At 38.0% G+C, this 22,028-nt stretch overlaps 1 protein-coding gene across 3 annotated transcripts in view; it reads right to left on the minus strand.

The window, feature by feature from the left end:
- MSL3 (MSL complex subunit 3) overlaps positions 1 to 22,028 on the minus strand; it is a 48,481-nt gene that overhangs the window by 23,234 nt on the left and 3,219 nt on the right. For 2 of the 3 annotated variants that reach the window (XM_067566138.1, XM_067566139.1), the window contains exons 2-12: positions 21,700 to 21,782; positions 20,420 to 20,515; positions 19,873 to 19,973; positions 18,604 to 18,695; positions 17,578 to 17,700; positions 16,954 to 17,114; positions 7,238 to 7,396; positions 6,446 to 6,708; positions 3,323 to 3,432; positions 2,480 to 2,579; positions 1,734 to 1,818 (exon numbers count right to left, since the gene is read on the minus strand). In XM_067566138.1, coding sequence (XP_067422239.1) covers positions 1,734 to 1,818; positions 2,480 to 2,579; positions 3,323 to 3,432; positions 6,446 to 6,708; positions 7,238 to 7,396; positions 16,954 to 17,114; positions 17,578 to 17,700; positions 18,604 to 18,695; positions 19,873 to 19,973; positions 20,420 to 20,515; positions 21,700 to 21,782 — 1,373 coding nt within the window. Of the gene's footprint in view, positions 1 to 1,733; positions 1,819 to 2,479; positions 2,580 to 3,322; positions 3,433 to 6,445; positions 6,709 to 7,237; positions 7,397 to 16,953; positions 17,115 to 17,577; positions 17,701 to 18,603; positions 18,696 to 19,872; positions 19,974 to 20,419; positions 20,516 to 21,699; positions 21,783 to 22,028 lie in introns of those variants that run through there. The other variant, XM_067566140.1, reaches the window with a different exon arrangement.

The following is a 22,028-nucleotide window of genomic DNA, read 5'->3' on the forward strand; positions in this document are numbered from 1 at the left end:
AACTAGGTGCTCGGGATGAAGAATGATGGGATAGCCCCACTCTGGGTGAATGAACAGGGGAGGAGTGAGGAGGCAAGTGTATTTATCCTTCTTCCTCCTTATTGCTGGATAGTGGAGGGGCTGATCTGGGCATTGTAATGATGTGGCTTGGTACCGATGTTACCCCATCACGCTCGGTATCGAAGAGAGGGGATTCTGGAGTTGCTGAGACTATCAGATTTCTCTTCCTCAGAAACTGCTGCAGTACCAGAAGGCATGTACTGCTGTTGGTGTAAATGGTGGTACCGAAGTGGTTGCTGTTGAAGGTTTCACCAGTACCATAGGTGGAGGCATAGATTAGCATACGGTTGATGTAGTTGGTGCCGGGGGTCTTTTCTGCTCCATAGGTACCGAGGCTGTGGGCTTCTCTTTGCCCTCATTGCCTTTCTCCAAGCTCGCCCTCTTAGGGTCCTTCGCTGTATGCGTACCCGCAGTACGTGGCGATACCAAAGTCTCAGAGTCCAAAGCGCTGGGTGCCGACAGTACCAAAGTGGTTTCCATGGCTGAGGAATGCTTTTTCTTTATTGGTTCCCTCTGAGGTGAAGTTGAAGAGCGCTTTTTTGTGGTCTTTTTCAGAACAGACCCTTTGTTAGGTGCTTTTGTGGCCAGCTCTATGTCAGAGGCTGCAGATGGTGAAGATTGGCTGGGAGAGGACCCTGGCTCCAGTTCCGACGTGGGTCTCAACGATTTCTCCATCAGCAGGAGTTTTAGTTGAAGGTCTCTAGCCTTCCTTGCTCTTGCCTTTAAATTGTGACAATGTGAGCACTTCTGGGGAATATGCGATTCACCCAGGGAATGGAAACACTGAGGGTGATCATCTGAAAGCGGAAAGGAGAGCCTGCAAGTTGGGCACCGCCTGAACCCTGGGGAACCAGGCATGTCCGGGTTTAGTCAGTTTTAGTTTTCTGCTTTAGTAGGGATTCTAAGCAACCTATTTCCTAACTATTCACTGTTGGAAAGAAAGGAAAGGGGGAAAAGAAAAAAAAAATTTCTGAGGATAGGGTAAGGAAAAAAGGGGAGAGTCGACTATTTACTAAATTCCTAATCCTAATAACTAACTAACTATCCAATAACTATCTGCCATCTGAGGAAGAAGGGCACTGCTGAGGGCTTGGACTCAAGCCACAGTGGTAGAGAAGGAACTGAGGGACGATTGGTCGCATGAGATGGCAACAGCGCATGTGTGACCCCAACCAGGCAATGTTACAATAAATCTCCGATCTCACGTGTAGAGTGCATGGACACCTAACATGGAGCACCCACAGGAACACGTCTCAAAGAAATAAGTTTTATGTGCTATAATTCTGAACCATTGTATGCCCATCACAGAATATAGATGAATATTTTGTTTCCCCCTTTAGTCTATGAATTATGAAAGCACCTAAACAAAAGTTATGACAAAGTCTAAGGATGATAATTTAACTCTTGTAGTTACACACCAGATGGACTCAATGGCCTAAATTGTCAAAAGTGAACAGTGATTTTTGGGTTCCCAACTTCATGCTTTAAAAAGCCTGATTTTCAATGGTACTCAGAGCTTTTGGGAATAAATAAATAAAATAAATAAATCAGGCGTTTTAGTGTATTGCTTCAGGCACCCAAAAATCAAGGCATCCAAAATCACTAGTTACTCTTGAAAGTTTAGACTAATATAACCTCATCATTTTCACATGTAGTATATGATGTCAAATTACCTCAAAAAGAGTTCAAAATGCTTTACCAAAACTTTTAGATTTTTGTCAGGAAAGCACATCTTCCCCAGTATCTCTGGAAGTTTAACTGTAAATAAGCAGAGAAATAAACAAAAATACTTAGTCTACAAATTAAACAGGTTTAATTGCTTTTACCCAATAATTGGTTTAATACTCATAGAAGAGGAATATAAAAATCTTTCCTCTAGCAGCTTCTCTTCTCTTTGGAAAGTATTTATAATCACCAAAACCCTTAATGTCCATTAGAGGAATGCCCATAATGAGGAAGTTAATACCGTTACTTTTGTTTCCTGACCTGCACTGGAAATATATTTTTTTTTAAATAATTAACTGGTACAGAGCCAACAAGGTGAGTTCAGAACACTGTCTATGGCTTCAGCACCCAAAAAGTCAGATTTTAAATGCTGATATAAAGAACAAATGTGTTTTAAAATGTATTTAAAATCTAATGCACTTTTTTCAAAATATTTTACTGCAACAAGACAACTGCATTAAACCTAAAAATTTCCATTTTACAATGTTGCGATACCAGTGTGAGGTACACCAAGTCTTTTTAGATGGCTGTTCTCTGTAAAGTGCACATGGGACCTAATAGTTTTAAATTATGAGCCAAATTTACTTGACACTAGGAAGCCTAACGTCACTGTTGAAAAATTTTTAAAATAATAATGTAAATTTAGATGTACAGTATACAGATTGTGTTTCATAAAACAAGGGTTATGTTTTACCAAACATCCGCAGCAAATGCTGAGATCCATAGATGTAAGAGGGAGGCGGTGGCTGGTCACTTTGGGGATAGTTCTCTGGCATCAGTTTCCAAGACAACACCTAAATACAACATTTTGGTTACAAAAACATATCAAGGCACGATCAAGAATAGTACAGCCTATATATAGCCTGACTTAATTCACATAGAGATCTGGATTAGAGGACAATCAAATTTTTAAAATATTTTCTGAAATTCCTTTTTTGTTTACTTTCTTGTTTGAAAGTAACTTCACTGTACACATTACTATGCCAAATGTACATTCCATGCCCTCCAAACACAAACATCGGAATGTCTTGTGAATTAGACTATCCAACCAATGCTAGCACAGTTCTGGGAATAAGCATTTTGTTATGTAACTAGTGCTACAGAGTTAATAGCAGAAACATAGAATACTGTTTTTCAACAGAACCTAGGAAAAAAAACTAGCTCCCTTCTTCCCAGTCACACTAATTTCTCAGAGTATTAAAACGTTAAATGAAGTATTTTGCTTAAAGGTTTTACTGTATGTGTGTCACTCATGGACACACACAAGTTTCAAAATTACTTAATTTTTAAAATAAGTGTTGGACAGACAAAAAGTCAACTTGACAAGAGAATGGTAAAAAAATACTTTAGGTTGATGGGTGGACTGAAAACTAAGCAAATAAACTAAACTACTATTTTACTCTGAACTATAGAGATGCTACTGCCCTGCTCTGCTAAAAACGTTGCATTTTACAGGGTCCTAAGTTATTTCACCTAAATCTAACATCAATTGAGGGCACCAATTGTGGAAATGACTCTTCAGTACTGGAGTTGTTACCTCATTCAATTCGTTATTTCTTCTACCTTCAAAACCAGCAAATACTGCACTCCCTTCTTTGCTAGGAGTCAGAGTGATAGGTGATGATGATCCACTATGGACTGGGGTTTCTTCAAAAAATTAACAGAAAAATACACAAAGATCCATTAGATGTGGGGTTTATTTCATTCAGCTAGAAAGGTCAGTTTCTTATGCAACTATTAAACAGAGTCAAGCCTTCTGATAAAACCTTTAAAATCTTAAACACAGGAACAAACTGAATGATATCCAATCCACTTCAAACACAAATTTATCAAATCTGCCCACAATAAAAACTGCTCCTTCAATTCTGACCAGCACCAAACAGTTAAGTCTACAGTTTCTGTGTAAAGTTGTTAAGGGGGGGAGGCCAAGTGGGGTAGATGGAATTAAGCGAGAGGAGGTCCAATTCCCCAGTCCACCATTGGCCGTTCAGCCTTCAGCCCTGAAACACTCTTGCAACACTTTGAAAACACCGTATGCTAGAAAAACAAATTACTTTGTAAAACTAATACTGGAAGGTTGTGAAAGCCTTGAGTCCAAATACATTTCCAGATCAAAACTGTTCAGGTTTACAAGTGTCTTCTTGCAGACAGAACTGCAAACTGAATCAAAACGTTCAAGTTCAGTTGCATTCTTTCTGGTTCATAAGTTCTCACTACTAAAAGAGCCTACTGGCCAAAAGCTGCTTTTTGTTGCCTTTACTGGGGAGACAGTGGTCTAACAGGAGAAAGAATTTGAAGACAATGGGTTTGCCACTGGAACTGTTAATAATTTTGGTCATGTAGGAACCAGAAACGTATCCAGTTCACTCCCACAGCTGTGCTGGTTCACCGGGGTAAAAATAAAGTTCGCTTATATGATAGAATATATACAAGAACTCTGAAGATCTGCTCCTTTTATTTTTTAAAAATCACATTCTTTTTACTCTGAAAAATTATGACTTTATGATCCTGTTCCCCGATTTTGCTTTGGGACTGACAACAATATGGAATCCATTTTTAGAGTAATTTTTCCAGATGACTAGATCACATTTAAATGTCTGAATTAAATGAACAACAAGGTCAGAAAAGTCACACATGCTCATGGACAATGTGAAAGAGAGTTTATGCAGACTCGAGTTAAAAGAACGGTTCCTGTGAGTGACGCTCAACCATCAGAACACTCAATCTGAAAACCTTTGCCCTGATTTTCAAAGCTGCTGAATGTCACTTATGAAAGCCAGGCAACCCGTTTTTAATCCAACCACTTCAGACAAATCCTTGTAAACCAATTCATCTGGAGTGGCCTATACCCCTATAGAACAATCCTAGTGGTCACCCACCTACTATCTGATGGACACAGAGCCATTTGAAGCTGCCTGTTACAGGCATCAGATCCTCAGAGCTTCTCACTCTACAGCCAGCCAACAGAAACACTGGAACACTGATCGAGTATCAATTGGTCTGCAACTCCTTTTCCCCCAAGTCCCAAGACTAGCCAAAATCTGCCCAGAACACTGAGTCCCAGAGGCCTCCCCACATATCAGTGGCAATCAACTGGGACAGTTTACAAGAATGGTAATACATCTATCAATTTTAATGAACTATAAGATAGCCTCTACTAATTGTGACATAGCAAGGGTAGAGGGCAGTAGGAAAGTGGTAGAAGTAGAAGGGCAGTATGTAAGCCCCAGAATGCTCAGGGCTCTGTTCCCTGCAGACTATCCAGAGTTACTAGAGGGCAATTAGGAGCAGCTGAGGCCAATTAAGGCCCTGCCAGGTGCCTGATAAAAACCCTCTGCTCCAGACAGACGGGGCACATGCTGGAGGAGTGTAGTGTTGTGCGGAGGAGCAGAGAGGGGCCTGGTACCTTCCTCCAAACTCAGGAGGGGTAAAGTTTGCTCAAGCAGGACTGAGCTACTCCCCAGGCATAGGGGCATGAGTAAGAAAGTCTGGCCCAGGTAGCAGGGCCAGAGGAACTGAAAAGACAGAGGGGGGGAAATTAACACAAGGAAAAATATTGCAGCTGTGAATACAGCACCAGCAGCACATAGCTGCTAGTCACAGGGCCCCTGGGCCCAGGCCTTGGAGGAGTGGGCAGGCCCGGGTCCCTACCCTTCTCCCCTCTCCACAGGGCCACACCAGAGGGACCATCAACTCGCCTGGGGAGATGCGGTAACTGGTGATACCCTGGCCTACTATGAGAGGCAAAAGCACGAGACCCACTAGGGCAAAGCTGGCCATTTGCCATATAATGCACATGTGAATAGGTAAAAAGTTTCATTTGTTGTCCACAGAGGGGCATAAAATGAAGTGTTCCTACTATTAGTTTTAGAAGCCATACAGAGCATAGACGTTTTTAGCTAAAAAGGACAAAAGTAATTAGTGAACAGGAAAGAGGGAATTAAAAAAAAAAATTTCTTCCAACTCAATTTACAGTTCCTATTTCTGACACCGGGGCATCCTGGATATTAATTTTTTATGGTTGAAGGAGAGGCTGGTAGGAATAAAAGTAAGGCAGGATCCTTCATAGTATGCAAAGAATTCTGCATAATATGAGAAAAGTAAGAAGTTTTAGAACAGAAACTATTCTGTGAATAAAGCAGTTATACTGGAAAGAGTATGTGTAATTCAGCACATTGGAAAGAGCTGGCTAATAACAACGTTCCAGTACTTCAGTAGTGCTTTGCCCTTTCACTAAATAAATGGAACATCCCTGGCCAGCTATTCTCCCTTCATTTCCTAAAGTTACTTCTTAACAACCACAGCATGCAGCTCCACCACCTTTTCTCTGCCATTTGTCACAGCTGCAGCTTCTATGTGACATTGGTCAGTCACCACTCAGGCTCCTCCCACCTACCTGGCTCTCCCTTTACCAATCTCACCACTCCACTAATGGTCCTACCTATTTCCAAGTCTTTCCCATGATTCTCACGGAAGCCATCCTCTGCCCAGCTTCCCTTACTAGCTTGAACTCCCCTACAATGGCTCCAGATTTCCCCTTGGTGCATAAAACAATTAGAGTTCAGAGGTTAATATGACAATAAGGAACTATTCAATGCAAACCTATTTGTTCTGTAGCCCACAAAAATACTGTGATCATAATATCAAAACTGCAACCTACTCTTTTCCAGATGCAAAAACAGTTTTGGCATTGAAGCAGGCGTCTCGAGATGCCGTCGTTTAGGTTGTGGAGAAGCACTACTTTCTGACAACCTGTCACAGTTTGATGTATGACGCGTAGAACGTCTCAGAGACTGTAGTATTTCAGGCTCAGCTTTTCGTCTCTTGGGTGTTGCTGGCTCTCCTGTTGTAGGCTGACTGTCTGTGGACTGAGGAGTTGGTGGATTCAGCAGAGGTGGACTTGGGGATAGCTCCTCTTGATTTCTAGGAAACGAGGGAGAAAATGTCATATATAATTATAAAAGAGAACAGTTTTCCAGATTAATAAAAATTCCTTTCTTCACAGATCTAGCTAAATAATTGTCCAAATTAGGGTTAAAGTCTCCTTTAAAAAAAATGGGGGATAATGTAGCTTGTTATTTTAAAAAAATTGTGTTCTCCAAATATAAGCATTTATTTTTCAAATATTGAAGCACTTTACAGCAATAAAATAGAATTTTAAATTTTAATCTGTTCCCAAGATTTCACTCTTCTTCTATATCACTTAATTTCTTTCCAAGGGTAAGTTAACCTTCTGGTTGCAACAGAAATTTCAAACCAGGACCCAAAAAACCCCAGCACAAACAATTCTTGGAAGAAAGAGTTCAAGATTTTATAAAAACCATTTTCAAATACAAAACTAACATGTTATGATTAATCACCCCATCTACTTAAAAATGTGTTTTAGTGCTCAACAAACTGCATATACTGCCTCATGAGGACAGTGACAAAATTCAGAGTCTATCCAACTTACCTGTTAGTGTTTGCTGCATTTTCTTTTATTGGAAGAAAGAATTTGGATGAAGTCACCTTCTTAAACTGTGTTTGCTCATAGGGATAGAGCAAGATCAATGGAAGAATGAAGTCAAAGGTTATTCTCAGTCCATCCACCATTTCTTTACATAACTCAACACTAGAGAAAAGGTTGAAAAGGAGGGAGAAGAGGATTCAGTTCTAGATGAGGCAGCCTGAAGCTGCATGTTAAGATTTCATGATATAATTATAGGAAATCCCCTTTAAAAACAAACCATGAAGAGACAACTAGTACACACTCCAAAATTCAATCTATTTTGTCCCAAGGGTGAAAGTGATATCTGAATTTTATGGAAATAAATTCACCAATTTTTACCTCTGCTTAAAAAGATCTGTTGTAAGTAGTCAAGACACACAGTTATAAAAGAGTTACAGAAGTCATTGGTGCTATCATGTTGATCGAGTGGCAGGGAACATTACATTAAAATTACTTACTTTAGTATATTAGAAGTTCTCGGGAAAGTTAAATCAGGAGAGCAAAGGGCTTTTTGTATGAGAGAAAGAAGTAATTATCACAACTGTTCAGTCCAGAGCTGTTTTTTATTTATACAGGATCATGAATGAACACAGCATTGATAAAGACAATGCAATTGCTGCAATGAAGTTACAAGCTAACTCCCCAATCCTACAAGATTTACATGCTTATTAACAGGACACTGTGAATAATCCCATTATTAGGGCCTAAACTTGGAGGACAGATGATCTTGAGGGGAACAGCATCTTCATGTACCAACGCTAATGAGGTTAAACTAGGTTCAAAGGGGCAGATGACAAAAACCCAGTATGTAAGTATAAAAAAAGGCAACCTTAACAGAGAGTTAGATGGAGGGACATGGAAAATTACAGTAAAGTCAGAGGAGTAACAAGTGGGAGAATCTGCTCAACATCTGAGGCTATGTCTACACTGATGGCAGCAAAGTCGCTGCCATCAGATCGACTTATCTGGATCGATTAAGCGGTCAGTGAAGACCCACTCAGTAGATCCAGAAGTCGACATACTAAAACCACCTCCTCAAGTGGCACAGTGCAGTGAAGATGGCGCACAGAAGAGAAGCACAGAAATCAACGGTGTTATGCAAGTTCTTTGTGTAACTCCCGTCAACCGCTGCCAAATCGCCGAGGTAAGTGTAGACCAAGCCTTAGATGTCTATAGACAAACGCAAGGAGTATGGGGAATAGACAGGAAGAAATTGAAATCTTAGTACATACACTAAATTATGACTTAATTGGCATCACAAAAACTTAATGGGATAAGTCTCCACTGCAATATTGGTATAGAAGGGATGTAACTTGTTCAGGAAGGTCAGGTAGGGTAAACACAGAGGAGGTGTTGCATATATATACTTGGTCTGAGGTCCAGAAGGAAATGGGAGGCAGAAAAGGAAAGAGTATTTGGGTGAAGATAAAAGGGTTAAAAAAAGAGGAGTGCCCTCATGGTAGAAGTCTAGTATAGACCACCAAATCAGGAAGAGGTGGAGGATAAGGCACTTCTACAACAAATAAGAGAAACATCCAAAAACAAGACCTGGTAGTAGCGGGGGACTTGAACTACCCAGACTTCTGTTGAAAAAGTAATATGGCAAAACACAACATCTCCAGTAAATTCCTGGAATGCATTGGGGACAACTCTGTTCCAGAAAGTAGAGGAAGTAACCAGGGGGATAGCCATTTCAGACTTAACTTTGACCCACAGGGAGAAATTGATAGCAAATGTGAAGGTAGAAGGCAATTTAGATTAAACTGATCATGAAATGACAGATTTCTTGATTCTAAGAAAAGGAAGGAATGAGAGAAACTGAATGAGGGCAATGGACTTCAAAAAAGCAGACTAACAAACTCAAAGAACTGACAGGTAAGGTCCCACAGGAAGAAAATCTCAAGGAGACAATATTAAAAGGCACAACTGCAAACTATCGTGATGTAAAAAGGCAGATAGCAAGGATTGTAAGAGGCCAATAGAGCTCCATGAGGAGCCCATTAATTACCTGAAAATTAAAAAGGAATCCCACAAAAAGTGGAAACATGGACAGACTCCTATGGAGAAATACAACAGAATAACACAAACATGTAGGAACAAATCAGAAAGGCTAAAGACACAAAATGAGTTACCTAGCAAGGGACCTGGCAAAGGACCTAAAATGCAATAAGAAAAGGTTACTTAAATACATTAGGAGCAAGAGAAAGATGAAGTGAAGTGTAGGTCCTCTACTTAGCGGAGAAGGAGAGCCAATAACAGATGACATCAAAAAAGGTGAGGTGTTTAATGCCTATTTTGCATCAGTCTTTACCACAAAGGTAAATGGTGACAGATACTCAACACAAGTAATACCAAAAATAAGGGGAAAGAAGCACAAGCCAAAATTGGGAAAGAACAGCTTGAAGATTTAGATAAATTAGATGTATTCAAGTCAGCAATGCCTGATGAAATTCATCCTACTGTACTTAAGGAACCAGCTGAAGCCATCTTGTAGTAATTACTAGTTGAGAAACCATTAGTAATTATTGCCGAGAACTCATGGAGGACAGATGAGGTCCCAGAAGACTGGAGAAGGGCAAACGTAGCATCTATATTTAAAAATGGGAACAAAAGACTCAGGGAATTATAGAATAATCAGCCTAACTCTGATACCCAGACAGATACTGGAACAAATTATTAAACAATCTGTAAGCACCTAGATAATAGAGTTATAAGAAATAGCCAGCATGGATTTGACAACAACAAATCATGCCAAACCAACCTAATTTACTTCCTCAACAGGGTTACTGACTTATCAAACAAGAGAGAAGCCATAGACATGATATATCCTGATTTTAGTAAGGTGTTTGACACAGTCCCACATGACAGTCTTCTAAGTAAATGAGATCTATATGAAATTACTAAAAGGTGGGTGCACAACAGGTTGAAAAACCGTATTCAAGAGTAGTTATCAATCGTTAATTGTCAAATTGGGAAGGCATATCTAATAGGGACTCAAAGGGGGACCTGAAAACAGTCTTAAGATATGGTAAGGGCTATTATAAAAAAGGACAGTGATCAATTGTACTCCATATGCAGTGAAGATAGGACAAGTAGAAATGGGCTTAATCTGCAGCAAGGAAGATTTAGATCAGTTAGTATAGAAAATGTATCTTAATATATGGGTAGTCAAACTGGTAGTTAATCCAAGAGAGATTGTGGAATCCCCATCATTGAAGGTTTATAAAAACAGGTTGGACAAACACTTGTCAGGGATGATCTAGGTTTACTTGGTCCTGCCGCAGCGCAGGGGGGTGGACTTTGACTTCTCAATGTCTCTTCCAGCCCTACATTTCTATGAATCTTGGAGGTTGGGAATCAAATCTGGGTTGTATTCCTAGACATGCCAACAATCTTCCAGAGACACCATATGGGCAAGTGTCTTTACCTCTGTGCATTCATTTCCCACCGAGCAATCCCTTTACTCTCCCCTTGTCTACAAAATAGGACACTTCTCTTATCTCACGTACAGTCTGTTAATATTGGTGAAAAGCTCAGATATTCCCATTAATACAACAAAGGAAATACCTATACATTCATATACACTGACCACAGAGAGGTGTGCAAAAGTATGAGTGAAAGGACAAAGGAATAAGCAAACTAAGCGGTCATGGGGTAAAAGGGAAGGTCCTCTCCTGGATCAGTAACTGGTTATAAGATAGGAATCAAAAGCTAAGAATAAATTATCTGTTTTCAGAATGGAGAGAGGCAAATACTGGTGTCCCACAGGGGTCTGTACTGGGACCAGTACTGTTCAACATATTCATAAATGATCTGGAAAAAGGGGTAAACAGTGAGGTGGCAAAATTTGCAGATGATACAAAATTACTCAAGATAGTTAAGTCCAAAGCTGTGAAGAGTTACAAAGGGATCTCATGAAGCTGGGGGACAAGGCAACAAAATGGCAGATGAAATCCAATGCTGATAAATGCAAAGTAATGCACATTGGAAAACATAATCCAAACTATACATATAAAATGATGGGGTCTAAATTACCTGTTACCACTCAAGAAAGATCTTGGAGTCACTGTGGACAGTTCTCTCAAAACGATGTGCAGTGGGCAGTCAAAAGAGCTAACGAAAGGTTGGGAATCATTAGGAAAGGGATAGATAAGACAGAATATATCATATTGCCTCTATATAAATCCATGGTATGCCCACATCTTGAATACTGCGTACAGACCTGCTCATTCCATCTCAAAGAAGATATATTGGAATTGGAAAAGGTACAGAAAAGGGCAACTAAAATGATTAGGGGCATGGAAAAGCTTCCATATAAGGAGAGATTAATAAGACTGGGACTTTTCACCTTGGAAAAGAGACAACTAAGGGGGGATATGATAGCAGTCTATAAAATCATGACTGATGTGGAGAAAGTAAATAAGGAAGTGTTACTTACTCCTTCTCATAACACAAGAACTAGGGAGTCACCAAATGAAATTAATAGGCAGCAGGTTTAAAATGAACAACAGGAAGTATTTCTTCACACAACATACAGGCAACCTGTGGAACTCTGCCAGAGGAGGTTGTGAAGGCCAAGTCTAGAACAGGGTTCAAAAAAAGAACTAGATAAATTGATGAAAAATAGGTCCATCAATAGCTATTAGCCAAGATAGGCAGGGATTGCTGTTTGCCAGAGAGTGGGAATGATCGACAGGATGGATCACTTTATAATTACCTGTTCTATTCATTCCCTCTGAAGTACCTGGCATTGACCACTGTCGAAAGATAGGATACTGGGCTAGATGACCCAGTGTGGTCGTTCTTATGTTCTTAATACAGCTTTTGGGAAAGCATTATCTTTCAAAGAGCGCATAACATTTTATTATTTAGTTGACTCTTTGTGAGCAGTGAGAAGGACAAAGTTTCTCTAGTTTAGGTGACAGATAATCCCTTGACCTTAATTTGCTTGTGACAAAGAGTCCAGAAATTGTTGCTTTAAGATACTACTTACAGGCTTGGTAAGATTCTTTTGGCAACCAGAAATAAAGTCAATTATTTTTCAGAATCCCTCCCTCCTTTTTTCTCCCCCTCCAATCCCCGCTTTAACACACACTCTAACAATTGTTAAAAGGTCTAAGCAACCATCAAGTTAAGTCTTTGCCCTACACATGTAGGCAAACTTATCTAGCAACCCTAAAGTGTAATTTGAAGAATGGACAAATGTATTTTAGAGATTTTAGTGAAAGAAAAACAACTGGATATTCACATTAGAAGACATCAACTCCTGATAGCTTGTTCTTGATAATCTAAGTACTGTTGCAATTTGAGAAGCAGAATATGTTGTGCATACGTCTGTTTTGAAATATTCATGTTACTAGCTTCTTCCCTTTAAACATCTCTATTTATTTACTAACGTAATTAGACTGCATATTATTGTTCTCAAAAATTTTAACTTGTCTATTTGAACCCACAACTATTTCCCTTTACAGATTGTCTGATTAATATTACACAACTGCTGCTGTGCAACCATGGAATTTATTGTAGAAAGGCATGGCTATAAAGGGCTTAGTGCATGGCAAGCCAGTTTGTGAATGCACAGCTGTTAGCCTGCTCACTCTATAATTCACCATGTGGCCCCTAGTACCATGCATTAAAAGTTCCATAGTGTGCTTTGACATACCCCTATTTCAAACAGCCACATAACGAAGTGCGAGATGGTGGAACTTTAGTGCATGGTAGCAGGATCCACACGGCCAGATCATGCTCAGTAAGCTACTGTACTATAGATTTACTCCCCAGCTTCTTGCACACTAAGTCTCCGTGTAGACAAGCTCCAAGACATCCACTATATAGTACTACTGTCAAATTTACTTTGTATAGGTCCCTCAAAGTTTGCTGAATAATTTGCATGAAGTCCCAGGTGACTGTGGGTAGCAATGAGAAGAAAGAAAGAGTTGAACTGGTTTAAGGATTTAAAGTTTAAGGATTATCACTATTTCTGTATTATTTACCTCATCTGTCTAAATCTGGATACTGGACTTCTAACCAGTTGTTTTAACTATGGTCCAGATGTGTGCTCAGTGATCCCAAATCTACTTCTTAACATTTAAAACCAAGAAATGCATTTAGATCTAGAAAGCAGCAATGAGTATGCTTTTGGTTCCAGAGAAACTATATCTTGTGTGCAGATATTGCTTATCAGCTCTGCAAATATATTTAAAAAATATCAGCAATCCACACTAGTGGCTATGTGATGAATGAACTGAAACATAATAGGAAGTTGGCAGGTTTGATACCAGAGCTAATGTCTCTTGTTTCCAGGTTAACACTAAAACTGCTATAGAAACAGTATGCTCAAGTACTATGAAATGGAACAACATGCTTCAGTATGGTGATAGAAAAGTAGCACTGAGAGGAGTCCAACGGAATACCATTTAGTTCTCCTTGTCCAAAAGAAGATTATTGAATATGGAGTTTTGAGAAGCATAAGTAATATTAAGTGCAAGATGGAGGAGGAGACCTCTAAAGGACACCCACCACCACCACAAAACCTGGCAGTTCTCAGGGGTTTCTCCCCCCACCAAAAAAGGAAGCAGGGTTGGGGAGGGAATAAGGACATTTGAGAGACACCCTCTATTCTAAATCATTTCTTCCTACATGCTAAATCTAAAAGAAAATATCTACTTTAAAGAGAGCTGCTGTGAGAATTAGTTAATTGTATAAAGTGATATGTAAATAATAAGTATTGTGCAACCGCATGTATCAGTGCTTTATAATATTCCTAAAAATAAACTCAGACAGGAGTTTTCATAAAGAAAGTCAAATCAGTGTAAGGGTAATGATATTTGCATTATCAAATACAACATATACAAGACGACAGGAACGTTATTTTTAACTTTTAGCGACAGTCAGTATGAACTGCTGTTGTGCTCGCTGGCTTTATGTTCTGTTAAAAGATCATATTTACTTGCCAATATAATATCGGACAAGACATTTGAACTATGTTTCAAAACTGTTCAAGATACTTTTCAAAAAAATGTCCATGTCTTCTCCAAATTAAGAGTTTTCTCACTACCTCCTTTTTAAAAGCTGGAACTACTGGTTAATTTTAAAGGTACTTACAGTACTTGCATGGAAAGAAAAAAGTATGAAGTTCTCATCCATCTTTCCTTCTCTCCTCCCAAAGAAAAAAATACTGGATTTAAATAACAGCTGTGGGAGGAAATGGATCAGCATTTTGGCAGAATTTCTGCATTTTGATCCCATATAATTTAAGTGCCCCATTATACCCTCAAAAACAGGGATATACAATGGTACCACTCCAGTACTGCTGTGAAATAGATTAATGATTTGCCACTTCTAAAAATACTAAATGGCATTACAAACAAGCTTACACAGCAAAGAGTGGACTTCTTAGTCTCTGCAGTGTAGTTCAATCAATGGAGTCATAAAAAGAAAGGCCTTGTTTTCCGTATTAAAAAACCTTTCCTAGTCTAAAATCCATTTGCACTTTCAAAATTCCAACTAAACCTGAAGTAAAATAATTAAACAAATTCAATCCCAAATGTTCCAGGCTGTAATTTGTGTTATCAACATTTAAAAATCTAATAAATGTTTAGGTTTTGTTTTTTGTTTTGTTTTTTTAAATAGTCTCAATTAGTACACATACACTAACTTAAATTAATAAAAAAGTACATGCAGTTCTCTATTTGTATTTCTAATGTCTATGATAAGCACTAGTTTGGGACACTGTACTACAAAAAGAACTTAAGTATCATTATCCTGTCAAAATAATGAATGATACTCCCTGCAATACCTCAGTTTGTATTATAGTGTAAGATAATTATGAATTACTGAAAACAGAATGTGACAAAACAAATTAAAGTTTATTTTCTCTTAAGGATTAAAGACTCCACCCCAATGTTAACATGAAATAGGCCAGCCCACCCATTTAGATTGTTACTTCAAGAGGAGTTAATCCCTGAGCAGGAGGGATCATATGCTTTAAAACCCACAAAGATGGATGGATGGATGGATGGTTTTATCACTACACATGCATAGTGATGCTTGAGATCAAGAGCATTCGGCAGCCTAATCACACAAAAGAGTGACTTGCCTGTAACTAGTGTCCTCTGGAGATATTTTGTGATATACCTGCACTTTTGGAGATTGTGCTCCTATAACTTGACAAGAGCCAATAAGAAGCTCAAAATTTATAATTATGGTTCAAGGTCAGTTTAAAGTTAATTAGTATTATAATGGAGTTTAAAAGGAGATTCCTGCTAAATTGCAGAGGTGAAAATGCCCCCATACATACAGAGATTCTTAAAATGGCTAAAACCCCTACAATAACTTCGATTTATGTGACAGAAGGGAGAGTGATGCTTTATCATAATGCAAGTGTCAAATAAATATGAAATTAAAGACAGAGGATTAACTTAAATTGAGTTAAGGAAATATATGGCTATGTCTTCACTGACGGCGGCAAATTCGCTGTTGTCAGATCGACTTCTCTGGATCGACTGAGCGGTCAGTGAAGACCCGCTCAGTCGATCCAGAAATCGACATATTAAGACCACCTTCTCAAGTGACATAGCGCTACGTCGACGGGATGCAGTTCACATCGGTGCAGTGCAGTGAAGAGGGCGTGCAGAACAGAAGCAGAGAAGCCGATAGGAGTTACTCAAGTTTTTTGTGTAGCTTGCGTAACTCTGGTCGACTGCTGCCGAACCTCCGAGGTAAGTGAAGACAAGCCCTATGTGTTGTAAAGAAAGGCCCTAACTAGCAAGTAATAATCTAAGGCCAAAAGGAATGAACTAGGGATGATGTTGATTCAAAGAATAATAAGGTAAGGCAAAGTTTCTAAAAAGATGGTCTCTGACTGATGGGGGTGACTGCAAATAGTTTTAAGGGGGGAAAAAAAAAAAAAGAAAAGAAAGAAAGAATCTGTCTAAGAAGGAGCCAACATGGAGCTTTCCACACCAGTATTATTTTAAAAAGCAAAGCCCTATGTGAACCTAGGTGCAGCAAAAAAGCTATTGGTCAGCAGGAAGAAGAGGCCTTGGGGAGAAAGGAAGTTGTAAATCTTTTCTGGGGGGGAAGTCGTAAAACTTTTCTGGATTAAGACTGGAAATGAGTGAACTGTCTCAAACTGGTTGGCAGCTAGAGTAGTAAGGGCTCTTTGTTGAAGGGTATAAAAAGAGTTATGAATCTGAAGATTCCTTGTCAGACCCTATATGATCATGCTGGAAAATGCCAGGATGAAATAGTTTCCCCTATGTTTGGCCTTTGAGAGGCTTATTTGAAATACTGATCACATGTTTATGAATACATTGTTGTTGTATTGAGTGTAGTGACTGCTCATTCTTTAGGCTGTGAGCAATTGTATAAAATACTATTTAGCCTTTGGTCTTAATAAAGGAATTTTTGGTTAAATTAGTGTTGTGTTAACATCCCTGTATTAGTAATTCCAAAATCAGCTTTTTGGATAATAGTAATTTTCTCATCTCTAAACATAAAGTTGTCTTGATACTGTTTGGTAAGACAACACATCAGAACACGGGTACATTTTGGTGTACACACTGGGGTGTGAGGCCACTGTAGATGGATGGGCACAAATGCACACATCATCTAAAACCTGGGATTGACATTCAAATTGCTCTTCCTCTACACCCAAACAAATGGTAGACATTACTTACTTCTTTTCTGGTGGGACGTAATGAAGGTTTATGTTGACATGTGAAGTCATTTGATGGTGCCGAGACCTTTCATTGGCTGAAAATGCTGCATTAATGGCAAAATGCTTCACATACGACTCCAAGATAGTTATTATGTTTCTCTGACAAGGCAGTTTCACTAGCTGAAGAGGAGACAATTAGATGACTGTCAAATAAATAGATTTAACGAATGAACCACAACATAAATTTGTGATCCATTGCCTAGCCTAATTAGCTAGTCTCTATTCAGCAAACTTTATAAATATGTTTGCAATCTGCACCTTAAATTATACTTCTGCTCAATCCCTTAACTGCCCAGTCTTGGGGAACATATAAATATGATAGCAAAAGAAGATCAGCCCAGTGTTCTATTCCAAATTTCCCAAAACAAAACCAAATAAAGATGTGAAATCCAATTTTACAGATTAATATATTGATAAATCACTACTCTAATAATTTAGAAGACTTATCCCTTGTAGTCTTAGAAGCTTTTCTTTGCTGTAAAAGCAAGTTAGCTAAAACAATGGAAATCCTACATGCAAATATGACTTGTGATAGCCTTCAGGTATTTTTTTCATATACCCTCACTCATGAAACCAATCATACCCGTTTTCTCCTGTTAATATAATAACAGTCTTCTTCAAGCTTTTTCTTCAAGACTTCAGGAATTTCTATGCTTATTGCTCTTTCTTCCATGTCCCTTTTAGTGTGAGTCTCTTGTTCTTCTTTCTGCAACAGCGCAAACCAATATTAAGAAAAAATTATTAGTGTTAACTAGTTAATTACTGAAGTACTCAAGCAAAACTGGATCAAACATTAAAATTTCTGCCAAACAAAAACTGAATCCAATTACTTGTATGGTAAAATACATATAACAGTGTATTTTATGAATTTAGATGGACAGTGAATTTGAAGAATTTAGTTTCTTATAAGTAACACCTTCAATTTATTTAAAAGTCCTGTTATAAAAATTCTATTTATTTTTCCCTATCTTTGCTCTTTCACGTTAAATGTAATAATAATTAAATCATCAGTTGGGTCAGTTTTTCCATTTGTTCATAACCCGTTTCACTTTCAAATGATCTCTATTCCAATGTTTAGATTACAAACAACTTTATCACACCTGTTTCCACCTATGTTTTTGTACAGTGGAAACATTTCTACCAGTCTTAGATTCTTACAAATAGGTCTAAATTTTAGCCTAAGTTGAGTTGGAAGATCCTCTTTAAAGTAAACTGTGTACATCAGCCATTAAGATCCCAATGGCATCAGAAGCCTCTTCACCTGAAGAGACTAGTAACATTTTACACTAACTATAAATTTGGATAGTGATGTTTGCTGGCAGATATGAAGAGTGGAAATAGAGTAAAAGAAATACATCTAAGTTCATACATTTTGTATTGAGATCAATGCCAGTAAAGAGAGCAAAACATCTTTAGTGGTTTTGAATGTCTCAACCACAACAAGCACTCTATTAAGAGTCAGCAATCATAAGTTCTAATCCTGGCCTTATGACTACACACTGCGTGGCCTTGAGCAATTAATTCTCTTAACCTGTCTCAATTTTCCCAGTGCTTCAAACAAGTAAAGTACTAAGAATTATTAAAATTAAGGGAGCTCATAGGAATATACCATTTCTGTCCTCTCTTCAATGTCACTTTCTTCACTTTTTATTTCTTCATCTGTTCCTTCATCACTGTCATCAGAAGAAGAACTACTTATAGCTGTTTAAGAGAGAAATGAGTTATCTTTCATATTTCACAAATTTATTCTGCATATTACATTGGATATAGATTTATACCCAACAATTTTTCACTTTGTAACATTTAATTCCAGGCTGTTAGGTTTTTTTTTTGTAATGAAGTATAAACTGGGAATGATGAAAGCACATTTTAAGTATTTTAGCATACAAGAGTTAGGAAGCTCAAAACAAACAGTATTCATATATCAACTTTAATTGATGAACATTCACTAATATATGCAAATTCACATAATTTTTGAACCAGTAGCTCTTTTTAATTTACTAGACTCTAGTTGTGAGCAAGAGATTAGAATATTCAGCTAAAAAGGTGAAAAGAAAAAGCTTTTAAATAAACCAATATCACTTGATATGCCCAAATGCAAATTGTGAGCAAGTTATACTAAATGTTGAAATTAAAGTCGCAAATAATAATGGTATAAAGATATCTGATCAGAGGAATGACAATGGCCAGCATTCTAATGAAGAGTTGACAGTGCAAAAAAAAAAAAAAAAATACAAACAGACTTTATAATTACTAGCAAAAATGCCACGCGATAGGTGGCTGATGGAAAAAAGAGGCAGGAATGACAATCAGCATACTGTAGGCAAGAAACAGACCTCTTTACAAGGTAGGTTGGGAAAAATCCTGTTGCCCAGAAGAACAGGACTAGCATAAGTGGTAACTGGGCAAACATCAGGTTTATTGCCCTGGACAACAGGGGAGGCTGGGATCAGACAGAGGAACACTAGTCACAGGTCAAAGGATAGAAGCCTAGATTTTTAACGCTGTTTAGACGTTGCTTCTCTTAGCATCACAACGGCTACATGCCTAAATCCCTTTTGAAAATAAGATATAAGGTCCTAAATCAGTTAGGTGTAGGTGTTGGTGCATCGTTTTCTTCTTGTCCTTCAAGTCACTGCAAAATGATTACCAGCACACTGAAGGCAGGAGAACGTACAAGGGATGCCAACTTGTTCGTCATCAACATCACTTGCATTGTGTGTTCCTCACACACCTACCCGGGAAAAACTGTTCGTATAACTGGTTGTTCATGACTGGTGTTTGTAAAATTGAGCCGCTACTGTAGTTTAATAAGTTAACAATTCAGCAAATAGCATGATGCAAGTGTAGCCATCAACTCAAACAGAAGATAACTCACAATCTTCACTACTCTCATCGTTTTCCTCAGCAGTAAGGCTTTTCAACACAGAGTCAACACCAGGCAGACGGCAACGTCTCTTCTTCCTTCCCTTTCTTCTCCTAAAGAAAAATGTGAGTGAACTGTTCAATCTGTCATTACTCCACTTGTTTACTATTGCTGTCAAAGCATAAGAAGAAATGCTACATGCAAAAGCAAGAACAACATAGATATAGGGGATGAATGTTTGTGATTGTATTTATTATTTCAAAAATAATTTACTTGAGGGACAACATTTGGTGGTGGACACATTTATGTTTTTACATTTTACTAGACTCCTGCCACCCTGTTCTCTGTGGCCATAAAAGGCTAGCAAGTACTGGAGACAGATATTCCTTTTTTGGGAAAAGAGCAGTGCTTCAAGTCTCCTCAATATGCTTTTCAGTGATGTTTCTTCACAAGGATGTGGATCCAGTACACAGGACATTTATAGCAATAAGTCTTCTCTTTCAGAATTAATATATAGTTATTTTGGACAAGAGAGTCAGGAGATAAACATGTTCCTTACATGCGAGCCACAGCTTTTCTTGCCAATTTACGTTGTAATCTGCGGTTTTCGTCTGTATCACGAAGAACATGATCTTCAGCTGCCCATCTATCCCAACTAAATACGGGACAAAAGAAAAAATGTTAATAAATTAAAATTGACTTTACCAACAAATACTGAATGACAAATGTAGATTTACAACCATCCACAAACTAATATTTCAGTGCTCTTCCAAAGCAAAATCTGGAATTAAATGGTGCTATGATGTAGAATTGCATCTTTTTGCATCATCTGTATGACTTTTTTTTTTTTTTAAATAAAGGAAAAATAAAGGCTTTAGAATGTTTCTAGACTTCACCATTAAGCAACTCCGTTTTCAACCACACAGGAGCCACAAACCAATCTCAACATAAATGAATTTGCCTTTAATATATGCTTTATATAGGGCTTTCACAAAATAAAGATTACTGAAGTCCTCCTTTTTCATTATAGAAATATTTCTTCCTATGAAGGCATTGTAGTCTTTATGTTGAAATGTTCCAAATTAATATAAAATTGTTAAAGATAAGCAGGCAATAAAACCCATCTTTGTTTTCAGGTTTGAGCCTCTAGATCAGTTACAGAAAATGTAATTAGTAGAAAACCACTAGGCAACACTTTGCTTAACTAATCATTTTCCTTTTAAATAAACAGGCATGCAATTATCTTACACAATACTACAATTATAATTGCACTCAAAGATGAAAATAGTGTATCAATGGGTAATCAGTGCACCAACAACAGAGTGAAGTACAGCCTTATAATCCTGCAACCTAACAGTACCCTTTTGATGTTAATTGGAGGTCTCCTGCAATTTAGCAAGGCTCCTCCTTTTATACTCCATTATAATACTAATTAACTTTAAACTGACCTTAACCATAATTATATTCCCTGCACCTTCTTATTGGCTCTTTATATTACACATCATTTAAATGAACATCTGCACCAATGCCCTTCCTATATTATCAATATAGATAACATTTTAATAAAACATTCACTCATTAAAAACCTTGCTCAAACCAGTTATAACCGAAACATAATAGCAACATAATCTGCCTCATGTCCTTCCTATCTTCAAGTTTCTCACACTAGCAACTTCCATTTCCCATACTCTTCTACACTTCGGCTAACTTAGGCCCAAAACCTAAATTCTATTTATTTCTTACCCTGAACCATCTTGTAGGCTACATACAGCATGCCACTGAAAGGCTTTTGTATATACTAAAACTTTTTAAATAAAATGGTGCAATGTATAGTCTCACCTTCTGTTCCAACCATTAAAATGGATCAGATATTCTGGAATCTTTCTGCCCTTCTCATCTTTTCCAACAACAATATCAACAATCTGAAACAGAAAACACTGAATGTGGCATAACACAAAGATTACAGTGCACTTTCTATAGAAATCAATGTTTAGGGACTGGGATTGTGGGTGCAAGAAAAGAATGGATACTTATGAGTAAATGGAAACCTAATGTATTGCCTTTGAACATCCATACCGTAGGAAATCATGCACCCACTCCTAAGCCCATGGAACTACTAAACGCACCCAAGATGATAGACAAAGCTTGTGTACAGAACTTAGATCTAA

Source organism: Emydura macquarii, unplaced genomic scaffold, assembly GCF_026122565.2.
Source record: "Emydura macquarii macquarii isolate MOO-44397 ecotype Brisbane River unplaced genomic scaffold, CSIRO-AGI_Emac_v2 contig_2734, whole genome shotgun sequence".
NCBI classification, from domain to species: Eukaryota; Metazoa; Chordata; order Testudines; family Chelidae; genus Emydura; species Emydura macquarii.